The sequence below is a fragment of the Betta splendens genome, chromosome 16 (assembly GCF_900634795.4).
Source record: "Betta splendens chromosome 16, fBetSpl5.4, whole genome shotgun sequence".
Classification (NCBI taxonomy): domain Eukaryota; kingdom Metazoa; phylum Chordata; class Actinopteri; order Anabantiformes; family Osphronemidae; genus Betta; species Betta splendens.
This window is the reverse complement of record NC_040896.2, coordinates 12,886,242-12,899,559: the sequence shown is the minus strand read 5'-3', so window position 1 is coordinate 12,899,559 and position 13,318 is coordinate 12,886,242. Positions and strand designations below refer to the sequence as shown.

Genomic DNA, 13,318 nt, shown 5'->3' with positions numbered 1-13,318 from the left:
TCCATAAGGTGCAAGTTATCACTCGCTTGACTATTGTAGAAGTACCCTGATTTTTAGGTCAAGGTACACAAAAACACATACCACTCATAAAACACTTCAGACACTTAACTGTTACATCTACAAAAATCATTTTAAAAATATTTTATTCGTTTGATAAAAACTATTACTTTTCAAAAACATGTTTGATTGTGATTTTTAGCAATTTTTGTAAAATTCACTAGACTCAACGCATTCAGCCCTGGGTTGGTATTATCTTCACGCCTGCAGAACGTGAACGTCGCCGCAAAAAAACATTCAAACCTGTGTCTACGTGTCTACGTCACTCAAATGCGACCGGTAGTTGTTGTTGTGTCGCATTCCGATGGCGTCACTTCTTCGTGCACCAGTTCTTTGTTTCTGTCGCTGCGTTAACACACTACTCCGCCACAGGAGCTCATAGCAGCCAAACGCTGCCAGTTAAGCTAACAGGTGAGTGCCACTAACTGTTCTTAAGTAATTTGTTGTGGTTTGGTTGAGGCAATATTGAAGCGTTGTGCGTTAGTCGACAGAACAGCAGCCGTGCTGCAGGTGACCGAAATGGTGCAGTGCCAGTGCGGTACTAACAGGGAAGCTAACGTTAGCTAGGGGAGCGATGCTCATTTGGCTGCTGCTACCTTTACACGTTGCCCTGTGTGTGGCTTTGTAGTAACACTTTTAAAAGGTTAGAATCGGACTTCTTCAGCCACGACACGGTGACACAACAGAACATACAACTTTAGCTCTATGCTGTTGTACGAAGTGTGCTTACTGATTGAAGTTTTCGCCATTCAGGATCCTAAGCTAACAGTAAAGAGTTTTGTTTGAGTGTTGTGATTTTTTCAGACTTATATGTATTACAATGTTATGTGTAACAACACAATTTTATATGTATTGTATGTATTCGAGATATTGTTACACTCGCTGTAGTGTAGCGTGGTTAATTTATATTAGACTGGCAAAGACATTTAACTAAAAGCATCGCAAACAACTTTACTTCATTGAAATGGGAATCTGATTTGAAACATAAAGAGGTGGAAGTTGTTATCATCGTGTTGTTACAACACACAGCTGTTGTTTGTTTTACTGTCCTGTTTGTGATCACAAAAGGTGCTTTTAGAGCCTGTTCCGATTCATCTGGGGTTCTAACGATGAAGCACTGGTACTGAATAGTTCTTGTGTGCTTCAACAGACCGACGCAGGCCTGAAAACGGCGTGGTTTCTTTTTTTTTATTTGTAACTTTATTGATAACGTGTAGGGAATGTTTTAAACGACATGAGTAGTGGTTAATAACCAATGTCTATATAAATAGTGTCGACTTTTGTGATACAATTTTCTGAGATGAGACAATTTTAGCGACGTAAGCTGAGCTATCGTGTTAGCATAGCCAGTCCTGGTCAATCGATTAAAGACACGTCGAGCCACATGATGCAGCTGTTAAAATAGCATACGTTAGGCATGTGAATTTATACGGTCACACACTGTACCACATAAAATGAAGACAGCGTTGCCAACAATCCTCATCCGCGTTGAGCGTAACCCTGTCCATGTTAAGAGTATGAGTACAATTGGTAAGTTGATTAGCTCAGCGGTGACACGAGAACTGATAGAGATTAAGTGTTGGAAATGCCTCCGTTGCAGAGCAAGTGCCCACGTAGTACAGGGAAAGGACTCAGCACATGAATTTATAGAAACCAGAAGCAAAACAACCCCTTACGCAGAATGACTCTTTCTCTTGGATAATGAACGTCGTTACGTGTTTATATGAACACTGTAACAGTCCATTATGCATCGTGGAATAATAAAATACCTTTATGCAACATGTCAGCTTTCCCAATGTGTGATCTGGGTTACACGCTAAACAAAACGTGTTCCTGGAGGAGCAGCAGCAGGCACATGTGGCTGTGTTACTCGTGCTTAGTAGCGACCTTCACGCTGTAGTACTCCTTCCATCCTGTCACAGGAGCTCTGCGTTTTGCTGTGGTATTTGTGTCCCCCAAACTATTACGTTACCGCCAGTCTCCATCTTTTTACCCCCTCCTTTGTATTTTTAATGTGTGAATCTGATCTGAGCATGTGTCTCCTGTGCCGCTGTGCCCTTGCAGCTGCCCACTAATCTCACTGATGACGTTGGACCTTGTCGAAACATAGGCGTTAATCTTCAGCTGTAGACGAGCTATACTTTAATTATTCCTGTTATTCTCATGGCGTTTACTGTACGCCTGCCCACATGCGTTGTAGCCCCTCTCACGCCTGGCCTCGATTCGTCTCCGCGGGTCACGTGACTCAAAATGGAAACTTATCCTTCCCCAGAAATGATACGGAAACTTAACTGGTTGCTTGGCCTCTGTTTCGCTTTGCTTTCTTACGCAGCGTTAACACCTTTGCATTAAATAAGGCAATACTGTGCAACAGCGGCGCGTTTATAAGCGAGCATGGTCTGTAACGTTAGTAGAAGCTCTGGAGACGACCGCGCTCAAACGTAGCAAGACCCAAGAAACCACGCGCTTTAACAAAGTAGACGCTTCTAATCTAGAGCTGATGATCTGCTTAATATATGATTCACGTCTCTCGTGCTGCTCTTATTGAATTTTTGCGAGCTCACCTGAGCACGAGAAAACTACAACAGGATCAATAATCACACTTTTTGCTACCTTTTTTTGGACTGCTGCAGGTGAGATCCATCAAAGCCCTATGCTACCGGTGAATGCGCTGATTGCATGTGTAGGTAGTGGACGTGGATCTACGTGGGTTCAGAACTAAGCAGGCAGGGCACGTGAAGGACACTCAGCCGGAGCACGGGGTCACTTTGACGGTCACACTTGCAGCTATTTCGCTTTTTCCTGACACGACAGCATCACACGTGCAAAACAGTTGATTCATCAGATGTCAAATGTCTGGTCGCGGCTGTGCCTGTGCCCAGGCTCGAAACAGAGACTAACACATGACAGTGGACACTTAAAAAAAGAGACTTGTTATTTTGGCTGTCAACTGTTAACTTGCATCAGGGTCAAGATGAGTCAGTTCCAGCCCCATTTGGCCCCTGGGCTCAGAGCCTTGTCGGGCCCTATTACTCTGATGAACCAACACTAGGCTGTTCTCTAATAATGTGGCCGGGCTCAGCCCTGCTCAGCTCTGAGCGACAGACCAGTGACGCTGACTGGGCCAGAGGGGATGAAACCTGACTCAATATTAGGTGTCTTCTTGTTGTCAGCCTCACTGATATATACATTATTGAGTGTTGTCAGATATGATACTCGAGGCTGAATCAATGTTTGTTGTACCAGAGAAGGATATTGAAATTCTGTGCTAGTTTGCACAATCAACATTTCCTCTTGATGGGTGTTTGGGTTGTGTCTTCTTGTGTTATGGCATGACCAAATGGACTTAGCTCTGGAAAACGTTACAGCCATATCACAATAGCTGGAACTGCCAGATAGCAGATACATAGCTTTTGTTCTACACTGTATAACTGTCCTTCATGTTTTTGTGTCCTTGGAGTTGTTCCATTTACCTGCATCAGTGTTTCACTTTCACCCCTGTTACGGATCCCGATCCAGCAATAATTTGTAAGGCCAGAAATAAAATAGAATGGTCACAAGAGCATCTGAATTATTAATCACCATCCTTTTACCCTGAGATTAAGTTTCAGCGTGACTGGGAGAGACAGCATGTCACACTGCAGTATCCTTGCAGACTAGATACTGTACAGTCTCAAGATGTACACAGTAGTGTTGCAATTGTTGAGGCTCTGAGTAATTTTATGCTTCTCACAATGCAGACACTTCATTGCCCACTTTTAACGACAGGAGGCCAGAGGTGTAGGATAGGATGACATTAATAAAGTTATCTGCTTGGTAGAGATTCAATGACTTGTTCAATGATACTTAACAGGTTGGATGTTATATTACTCTGCAGTCTGTTTTTCTTCTTTCTTTTTTATTGTTATTTTATTGTTATTTACTTATAAAAATATAAAAAAATATTCTAATAAGATTGTCATTTGTTTGTACTCCAGGTGCTCCCAGTGAATAACTGGTTTGCTCTGACTGTCTGTCAGGGTCTGCTGTGTGTGCTGGAAGAAGGACATTGATATAGAAGCTGCACAGCCAGCTGCACCAGCCCTTGACCCTCATCCCCTGCGATATGAGCAGAGGTAGAGGAGGGCCATACAACGAACACTACCATCGGCATACACCGCCCCGCCTCCAAGACAAACAGAATTACTACAGACCTGAACAACCCTTGTTCTTTCCCAGGACTGGCCCACAGCAGATCCCATATTCTGGTTACTATGGCAGTCCCAGCCCTGCGGTAGTGCCCAAACAACCTCCTACCCCACCTCTCATCGCCTCTGCTCCACCAATACCAAGCCACAATAAATTAGGCCCTAAACCTGACTGCTCACATATTCAGAATTATAGTCCTAGCCCTGGTCCTAATTCATTTCAGTACCAACAGGTAGAGTTCCTTAGAGGGCAGAGGCCCGAGGCTCCTGATTTCAGAACTAGCCCACAAGTAGAGGGAGTGGTACCTGACCAGCCACCTACGTTTACACACCAATCCTCAGTAAGGTACAGTAGATATCAGAGTTCTAGTAGAAGCCCAAGGAGTAGAGGTAGATATAATCAAGACAAGGGTTTTGCGAGATGTTTATGGGGTCCTCCAGGCCCACAATTCCCTAATCAAAACCAGTTTCAAGGTCAACCTCACAACCAGTACTCAAACAGACAATGGTGTGTCCAAACTGAGTCTGTTTGTGACAGTTTTAGTAATTTGTCTATTCATAGGGACAATCCGAACCGAAGAGAGCAGTTTGGCAGATACTCTCTGTCCGGCAGCTCTGCAAATTCAAATTTTAATAAAATTAATATCACTCTCACTCCAGACATCCAAGACACAGTATACAGAGCTTTGGGTTCTTTGAAGAAAAGTGAAAGCATCTCTGCCAAAGTGTTAGCCAGAAAGCTGCATCTGCCTAAAAAGATAGTTAACAAGGCCCTCTACTCTCTGGAGCAATTACAGAAAGCCTCCAAGCAAGGACTCACCCCCCCAGAGTGGACCCTTTACAGAGACTCGGTCACAAGTAAGGAAGATCAGTACTGTTTGGAAAGTCCACCATCCCAACTGTATGTCCACCTAGATTCCCCAAAAAAACCTCAAGCTAAGGTTGATCTAACAGTAGAAACATCAGACAGCATAGGACCAGGGAATGAAGAGGAGTCTGACTTAGAAGCTAGTTCTTTTTACTCTTCTTCTTTAGAGTCTGAATCTGATTCTGAGGAATTACAGTCACCAGCAAAAGGTCAACAAAAAGGCTTAGGACATCAGAGCACGACCAGCTCCTCTAATCAGGAACTTGAGCTTCCTACAATGGGAGAACAGAAAGAGCTCATCCTGCAGTACCTCCTTAATGCAGAGGAGGCAAGTGCACTTACCATAGCCAAAAATGTGGGTCTTCGGAATGCCAAGCAGGTAAATCCCACCCTTTATGCCCTGGAGAAGCATGGAGACGTCAATAGGAATGATGAAGTCAGCCCTCCCACCTGGGAGCTGTCCACCCACTGCAGACAGAAGATGGAGAGGAGCCTCAAAGCTGCAAAGAGTGCTCCAGTTGATGGAGGTAAGATGGAGCAGGCAGTGTGGAAAGAGGAAACGGAAGGAGAGTCCAACTTTTTGCCATCGGCACTCCCACCAATACCAGGCCTCGAGCCACTGCCACCACTGATGGAGCAAAGTCACAGTGAAACAGTAGGTTTTCATGCGAATATTTTAATAAAATTAAAAAAAAAACTTATGTGGAAACAAAGACATAATCATAAAAAAGGTAATAAAGATTTACAACTCAAGATTCAAAGTATAACAATGTTTTTATGTTTTCTTCAGTCTCTTTCCTCTCTTCACCCTTCCACATTCACCTTATCTCAAGACAAAGACTCCAATGAAAGGCAATGGGCCACGGATGATATCCCAGAATTCCTCAACGCCATTCGGAGGGAGACAGACGCTGAAAAACGGGCAGCAGAAAAGGCCAACACTATGGGCACTGTTGCTGTCTCACTGGCAGCCCCTCCTCCACAGAACCTGTGGGCCAAGTTACAGGAGCTGAGGCTGAAGAACCCCGTCAGTGGCCTCATGGAGTATGCACAGTATCTGGGCCAAAACTGTGAGTTCCTGCTTCTCGACCAGTCGGGACCCTCCCACGACCCAAGGTTTGTGACCCAATCTCCTCCTAAATTGACCCTGTTATCAAGCAAAAACAGTGTCCACATGAACCCGGCTGTTCATTTAACAAGGTGCTGACAGATCACTGTATTCCTGTGTATTGTCCCTGCCTGCCAGGTTCCGTATGCAGGTGATGCTCAATGGGAAGCTGTTTCCAGTGGCAGAGGCTTCCAGTAAGAAGGTTGCGAAAAAGGACGCCGCTGCAGCCGCTTTACGCGTTCTCGTTGAGGAGATGCAAGGAAGATCGAGCACAGGCGAAAACGAAAATTCTGCCAACATGGGCCAAGTGTTGAGTCTGCTTCCAGACAACAGTGTATGTTGAATTTTAATAAGTGAAAATAAGCTATTTAAATGTCACAGTTCTAAAATGTTAACTGCTAATCAGTGGTGGGCAAACAGCAGATATCAGCCAAAATATCAATATAAAACCACTTTGACTTCAGGGGCCGTACAGATGATTAAATCCAACTTGCCCACACATGCCCTCACAATGATTGGTTAATTGCTGCCTAGTCACACATGTATCAACTCTATGCTTTACCTGCCTTGCTGTCTAACAGGGGGCAGTTGAAAGCACGGGGGGATCCAGTAGTACAGAGGGTATAGAGGGTGTGGGAGCTCATCAGCCTCTCTCTCGCTCTCTGCCTGGTGGGAAGAATCCAGTATCTGTCCTGATGGAGTACAGCCAGCGCAGTGGGAAACCCATTGAGTTCATCATCACCGGGCAGGCGGGTCCACCCCATGACCCACGGTACCGCCTCTTCCACCTTCCTCTGAATCAGTGCCTTTAGACGTTTCCTTCCTCACACTGAATATTCCATATTTCTGTGGTAGTTGCAACTGGTCAACTGTCATTTTCATCCATCCACTTCTTATAATAATTCCATTCTTTCCTTGCTTCCTTCGGTGTTCAGGTTCATGTACAGAGTGAAGGTTGGAGAAAACTTGTTTGCAGAGGCCTCAGCTCCAAGCAAGAAGGCAGCCCGCCAGCTGGCAGCAGAGGAGGCTGTGAAGGAATTAATGGCTGATGGGAGACTGCAGCTCAACAAGGTGAGAAGCACAGAATTATTAGGTGTTCATGGTTGATATGCCCAGAAAAAGTGCAATTCTTCTCGCAAGTAACGAGTCTGCTCACTCTGTTCACTGTCTGTCTTCCAGCCTCAGTTGCCCCTGGGCTTCCCTGGTGAATGTGAAGGCAGTGCGTCTGGGATTGCATGCCCATCATTGCCTCCTCTGACTGCTGATGAATTGCGAGCGGCACACGAGGCAGGGGTCGGCGACCTCATCAACCACCTGAACAACAACGCTGTTTCAGGTCTTCTGGAGTATGCTAGAGCTCGGGGCTTTGCTGCCGAGATCCGCCTTGTGGGCCAATCTGGGCCCCCACATGAACCTAAGTATGTACTAGCTGCATAAAGGTACATCAGCACATGTTTAACACATTCGCACTGTATAAAAACACCCTGTTGACCTCTTCATAATGTTTAACCTAACTTTTCCATTGCATCTCGAGGTTCTAAAGTGAGAGAAACCTCTAATTTTTTCCTGTTTGCACACTTTCTCATTTTAGGTTCACCTACCAAGCGAAACTGGGTGGCCGGTGGTTCCCTCCGGTCTGCGCATCCAATAAGAAACAGGGAAAACAGGAAGCCGCAGACGCTGCTCTACGGGTTCTGATTGGAGAAGCGGAGAAGGCAGCGCGCACTGGGGAGCTCATCCCAGCTGAGGTACCAACTTCCATATGAATATTTAATAAAATGCGCCTTTTTCTGGCTCAACGTTGTTAATGATGCAGTTCATTATAAAAGTAGAGAAACTGAGATAATTTTAGGTTTTGTTTACCATAGTTACCTGAGCTCTAATGCTGAGCTTCAACTCATCTAGTAAACAATCTGTATCTGCTACTAACACTGCACTGAGCAAAAATGAATTGCAATAATTTCCCCATGATAGTTATTTGCAGGTTCATCATGGTTGGTACATTTCCTATGTTGTCTTGTTCTGTGTACGTTTAGCTTCCAGTGAGTGGGAGTACTTTGCATGACCAGATAGCGATGTTGAGTCACCAGCGCTTCAACGCCCTCACGACACGTATCCAGCACAGCCTTCTGGGACGCAAGATTCTGGCGACCATCATCATGAGGAAGGGGGAAGGCCTGGGAACTGTCGTTAGCCTGGGAACTGGTATTTATAGTAGCATAAACATACAACCTATAAACGGGGCAGAAAAAGAATCATACAAAAGGAGCTGTCACTGCACTTTGGCCATGGTGTTTAGATTTCTATGCTCAGACTTGTGCCCTGTCAGAAATCTAAGCCAGAACTAGGTCACTGCAGAACCCGAACCGTTGCATCGTGCTGTCTGACATTGAATGTGTCTTTTTTTTTCTGTCAGGAAATCGCTGCGTTAAAGGGGAGGAGCTGAGTCTTAAAGGGGAAACGGTGAACGACTGCCACGCTGAAATCATCTCCAGACGGGGATTTGTTCGGTAGAAATAGTTTTCACTTTTATTAATATTTCTCTCCAGCTTCTAAAAATATTCAGCGTTCTTCCTTCCCAGAACCAGTCCACAGCATATTATTTATAAGCTGAAATCAACGTCTCCTCCTTCCTCAGATTTCTGTACAGTGAGCTCTTTAAACACTATGACGGTGCAGACGATAGTATATTTGAGCCAGCGGAGGAAAACAAACTGCGGCTTAAACCTGACATCACCTTTCACCTTTATATCAGGTGGGGCTATCGAATGTTTACCATGTCTTTGTTTACCGCCCTCCACATTCTCATCTTTCTCTCATTCTGCCCATTAGTCAAATACTGTACATCAATGTTTAATGTTTGTATCAGTGTTTCTCTGGTTTTAAACCAGAGACCAGGCTGTTTGGCTGTATCAATATCTCCTGTCTCTTCTTCTGTTACCTTGTCCATAGCACGGCGCCTTGCGGGGATGGGGCTCTGTTCGATAAGTCCTGCAGTGAGGCGGGGGACGAAGGCGAGGGGCACCAGCCTCTGTTTGAGAATGCTAAACAGGGCAAGCTTCGCACCAAAGTGGAGAACGGTGGGTGAATGTTGCAAATGGCGCTCTGCCTCTTTGCCATGCCAGGCGCTTGATTCCTCATCTTGATCTTATGCGTATGCGCCGTTAAATCCACCAGGCGAGGGCACCATTCCAGTGGAGTCGAGTGCCATCGTGCCCACCTGGGACGGTATCCAACACGGCGAGAGGCTGAGAACCATGAGCTGCAGTGATAAGATCCTGCGGTGGAACGTCCTGGGCCTGCAGGGGGCATTGCTGACCCACTTTTTACATCCCATCTACCTGAAGTCAATCACTCTTGGTAAACCTGCTGTTACCTTGTCACTGTTGTTAAAGTCTGACAAGTTATAGTGTGTGTGTAATTGAAACAGTCACAGTTTACATTGCTACTCGGCCCAAATGTGATTTTTACCACCTGTGTTTTGCTGCGTTAGGATACCTCTACAGCCACGGTCACCTCACACGTGCTGTATGCTGCCGATTGGCCAAAGACGGTGACACTTTCACCCAGAGCCTTCCGTCTCCCTTCACACTAAACCACCCAGAGGTAAGGGTTGGCTGTGCCATATGTGGACAGTAGTTGGCAATATGAGGTTATCCTCGAGCAAGCATTTCAATTTGTGCCCGCACAGCAGTTTTGTCATGGCTCATCATCCCTAAAATGGGCTTGTCCATCATTTAGTTGGAAGTGGGTACATTGCTATCACACCATAAGTCATGTAGCTGAGAAATGCAGTAGCTGGCACAATTCAACACACCTCATTTATACATCACTTACACATCTGCCACTTCTGACACTCCCTAAACATCATGCCCCCCTCACCAGTCACACATGAATTGACAGTGTGTTTGAAACTGAAGAGCTAAATTGGACAGATGAAAAGTGTTTCCTTCATCACCTCCCTTCTCCCGCGCGTCCTGCTCTGTCTGTAGGTGGGCAGGGTGAGCGTGTACGACTCCACACGTCATACGGGCAAGACCAAGGAGTCCAGCGTGAACTGGAGTTTTCCTGACCAGTACTGTGTAGAGGTGCTGGACGGGACCAACGGCAAACTTGATGGGTATGTATATATGTAGTGTGGTTCTTGTTTTACTCATTGCATTAGTGACAGCACATCTGAAATTTAAGTCACTTGTTTACCTTTTGTGAAAATGTGTTTTAATGTTGTCTTTTAGCTGACTGTCAAATGCTTTGAGCATCTGCACCACCTAAAACTGTTAATAGTAGAAAGTGATGTCAATTATAGAACAATAGAAAAATTATAATGTATAACTGCCAACCTATGAACCCTTTAATATCTTTTTCCCTCTAGGAACAAACTGGGCGTTTCTCGTGTGTCCAAGTCCAACTTGTTCTGCCTGTTCCGCGCTCTGTGTCAGCGGTGCGGTCGCACTGAGCTCCTCTCCCTACCATCCTATGCCCAGGCTAAAATGTCAGCCATGACCTTCCAACTAGCTAGGAGGCACTTCTTCCAGGCCCTCAGCAACCAGGGCTATGGCGCCTGGATTGGTAAACCACTGGAGGAGAAGAGCTTTGAGGCAGGAGAAGGAACTGCGAGCAATGGAGCAAATGCCTTCATGGGATACGGCAGCAATAGAAATGGCGATGAGATGGAGTACAAACAGGACGAGGTGTAGAGGAGGCAGGGTGCTTTACTAACTGGGTAAATGAAGCACAAGGCATCGGCAGATCAGAAAGGTCAACATGAAGTCAGAACAGTGTGAAATGTGCAGCCAGTGGCCAGAACTGTGTCTTCTGGTGGAGCATGGTTAACGGCTGAAGAGGAAGAGTGATAGAAGGAGACATAACAGACAGAGGAGTTGCCTGAAGGATGGAGGGGGGGGTACAAGAGAAAGCAAACACTACATAGAAAAAACGCAATTAGTGAAAAGCAAACTGGCAAAAGCTGAGTTATGTTAACTTGCAGAATGAGAACTTTGTCAACATCATTCATAGGTTAGTTTTCCTCATAGTGTAGTGTTGTTATGTTGCACTGGGAAACATGGTTATTTGCTGCATGTTTGACAAATGCAATTGTGGTTTTCACCTGCTGGACCTCTGGTTGGTTGAGTTCTACCCGTAGTCATTCATCCCACCACAGCCTCCGTCGTAGCAGCGGTTGTGATTGAAGCTAGTGCGTATAGTTTTGGTTTCAGTCCATGTCAGTTCTCCATCTTCCATATCCTGCAAATGTTAGCAGAAGCAGCAGAACCCCTTCTGTGTCTGCTTTTTATTACTGTACACTTTGCTCAGTACTTTCCCAGCTCTCGGTGCACAAAGCTTTTACTGTACAGATGAACGTCAATGCCAACTCTCGCTTCCAACATGAGGCTTTAACTCCTATGAACTGATGAAGTGCACACACTCATTGACCATCCATCCACATGGTTGTTGCCATGGTTTTCATTTGTACAGCATAGATCACCTTCTTGATCAGCCCCATAATTTCCCTCTGCCTTTATATACTTTGTCTGATGTCAGGAAATACAAACATTTCTTTGATTGCTTTCTTTTCCTGAAGTGTTTCAGAAACTCGCTACTGTCCTGCCTGCAGCCCGTCTGCACATGTGTTTCCTTTTTTTTGTTTGTTTACAACTTGATATGAAACGACCAAGAGGTGAGTTGTGTTGTTTAGAGAGTGTTTTTCTGTTCCTGTTTTCTCCTGGTTATATGTAGATGAATAATGCAATACATACATCAGGTGTATACAAATACATGAACACCCAAATGTACAGTGAGGTTCAAAGGCCTGAGTCCAGTTCCAGAAAATATATTTTAAACTAACACAATAATTTATTATTGAAAAAAAAATTGATATTTTTTTAATACCATAGTTAGTTAAAAAATAATATTTACAGAAAAATAAGATTCCTCTGTATTTGCTCTGTTTTTCATTAACCACTACACTAACAGTTTTCGTGGAATTTAAAATTGGATTATCCAAGCCTTCTGTCAGGAATGTCATGGAATTTTGCAGATGTGTGATGTGTGGTTTGGAAGAGAAGCGGGACTTGGTTTAGCTTTGCTGTGCAGAGACGGCATTTTACCGTCAAATGAGTCATTCCTGGTTTTAGAAGGAAAGTGATGGCAGAGCGGGATCGGCTCTCCGTGCTCCGTCGGGCCTTTGATGTTTATAAATGTATATGAACAAGAAGCTTTAAAACATATTTTTGTTTTATATTGTATAACATGTACATCTTGTGTTACTGGACTCAGACTCTTGTACCTAACTGTATGAATATAGTATAAAAGTGGTTAATGTATATATTTTAAAATCATCTGCATTTTCTTTTATAAAATCTTTTCCTGTTTTAATGAAAATTTCAGAGAAACATGCTGGTTTTCTTTTTTTTTTTTTTACCAATAAAGTTTGGAACATTTGAAAAAAAATGTTACTACTTTTCAGCGTAGTGAGTTTGTGACTGCCTTTTACAGGAGCATGGTATTTTGTCTGGTTCTTTAGTCATGGTTCAGATTACTCTTTGATATCTCCCAGAATTGACCTGCATCCAGATCAGTTGGCTGAAGGTTTGCGTCCTCACAGCAGGGTTTCCTCAGTGCGGGGTTTGAGTTCAGCTCGCCTGTGAGCTGCTGCAGAGCAGTGCAATGCTGAGAAGCATCAGCAGATGGAAGCATGTGCACACCTTAGAGACGGCGGCTCTCCTGTGCGTGCACCTGGAATAAGGCTGCATGAGATGAGCCCCGCTGGGCTCCATATGCAGGGTGACTGTGGTTACGGCTATAATAACAGCTGATGGGCTTTAAAGGCTTATGCTTTGGTCCTCATTCATCTAGTCCTTGTTTGGTTTGCAAAGCTTTGTATAAAAGTTGTACTTTTATATTCTGTGTGCTGATCGGGTAAGGTGAAGGTATTTAGTTATACACTTGACTAAATCTACCATAATTATAATCTAACAAGCAAAACATTGCTCATTTGGTTAAGTCTCATAGGTATACTGTACTAAATACTATATATTTACTTACAGTTTAACATCTAATCAAATGCGGAACAACATGCGGCTATTGAATGTCCAGCAG

General features: G+C 44.4%; 1 protein-coding gene across 3 annotated transcripts; it reads left to right on the top strand.

Moving 5' to 3' along the window:
* The first annotated feature begins 350 nt into the window (after positions 1-350).
* On the top strand, positions 351-12,675 carry adar (adenosine deaminase RNA specific). Of its 3 annotated transcripts, none has more exons than XM_029130098.3 (16): positions 351-468; positions 4,035-5,767; positions 5,903-6,228; positions 6,359-6,554; positions 6,802-6,992; positions 7,156-7,291; positions 7,400-7,638; positions 7,812-7,968; positions 8,257-8,425; positions 8,637-8,730; positions 8,859-8,975; positions 9,173-9,300; positions 9,398-9,580; positions 9,714-9,826; positions 10,213-10,340; positions 10,593-12,675. In XM_029130098.3, the coding sequence occupies exons 2-16, from the start codon at positions 4,163-4,165 to the stop codon at positions 10,915-10,917; spliced, it is 4,107 nt and encodes a 1,368-aa protein (XP_028985931.1). In that variant the 5' UTR covers positions 351-468; positions 4,035-4,162; the 3' UTR covers positions 10,918-12,675. The 3 variants fall into 3 exon arrangements, with proteins under 3 accessions (XP_028985931.1, XP_028985933.1, XP_028985932.1); XM_029130100.3 differs by having other exon boundaries at positions 357-468; positions 4,077-5,767; XM_029130099.3 differs by lacking the exon at positions 351-468 and adding an exon at positions 2,134-2,690.
* Positions 12,676-13,318: the final 643 nt, after the last annotated feature.

What these genes read in the sequence shown, in the direction of transcription:
- adar (XM_029130098.3), top strand. Translation starts at nt 4,163, where the DNA reads ATGAGCAGAGGTAGAGGAGGGCCATACAACGAACACTACCATCGGCAT. An exon ending in GGACCCTCCCACGACCCAAG is followed by an intron (nt 6,229 to 6,358) that starts GTTTGTGACCCA and finishes CCTGCCTGCCAG; the next exon opens with GTTCCGTATGCAGGTGATGC. An exon ending in TCGCACCAAAGTGGAGAACG is followed by an intron (nt 9,301 to 9,397) that starts GTGGGTGAATGT and finishes TAAATCCACCAG; the next exon opens with GCGAGGGCACCATTCCAGTG.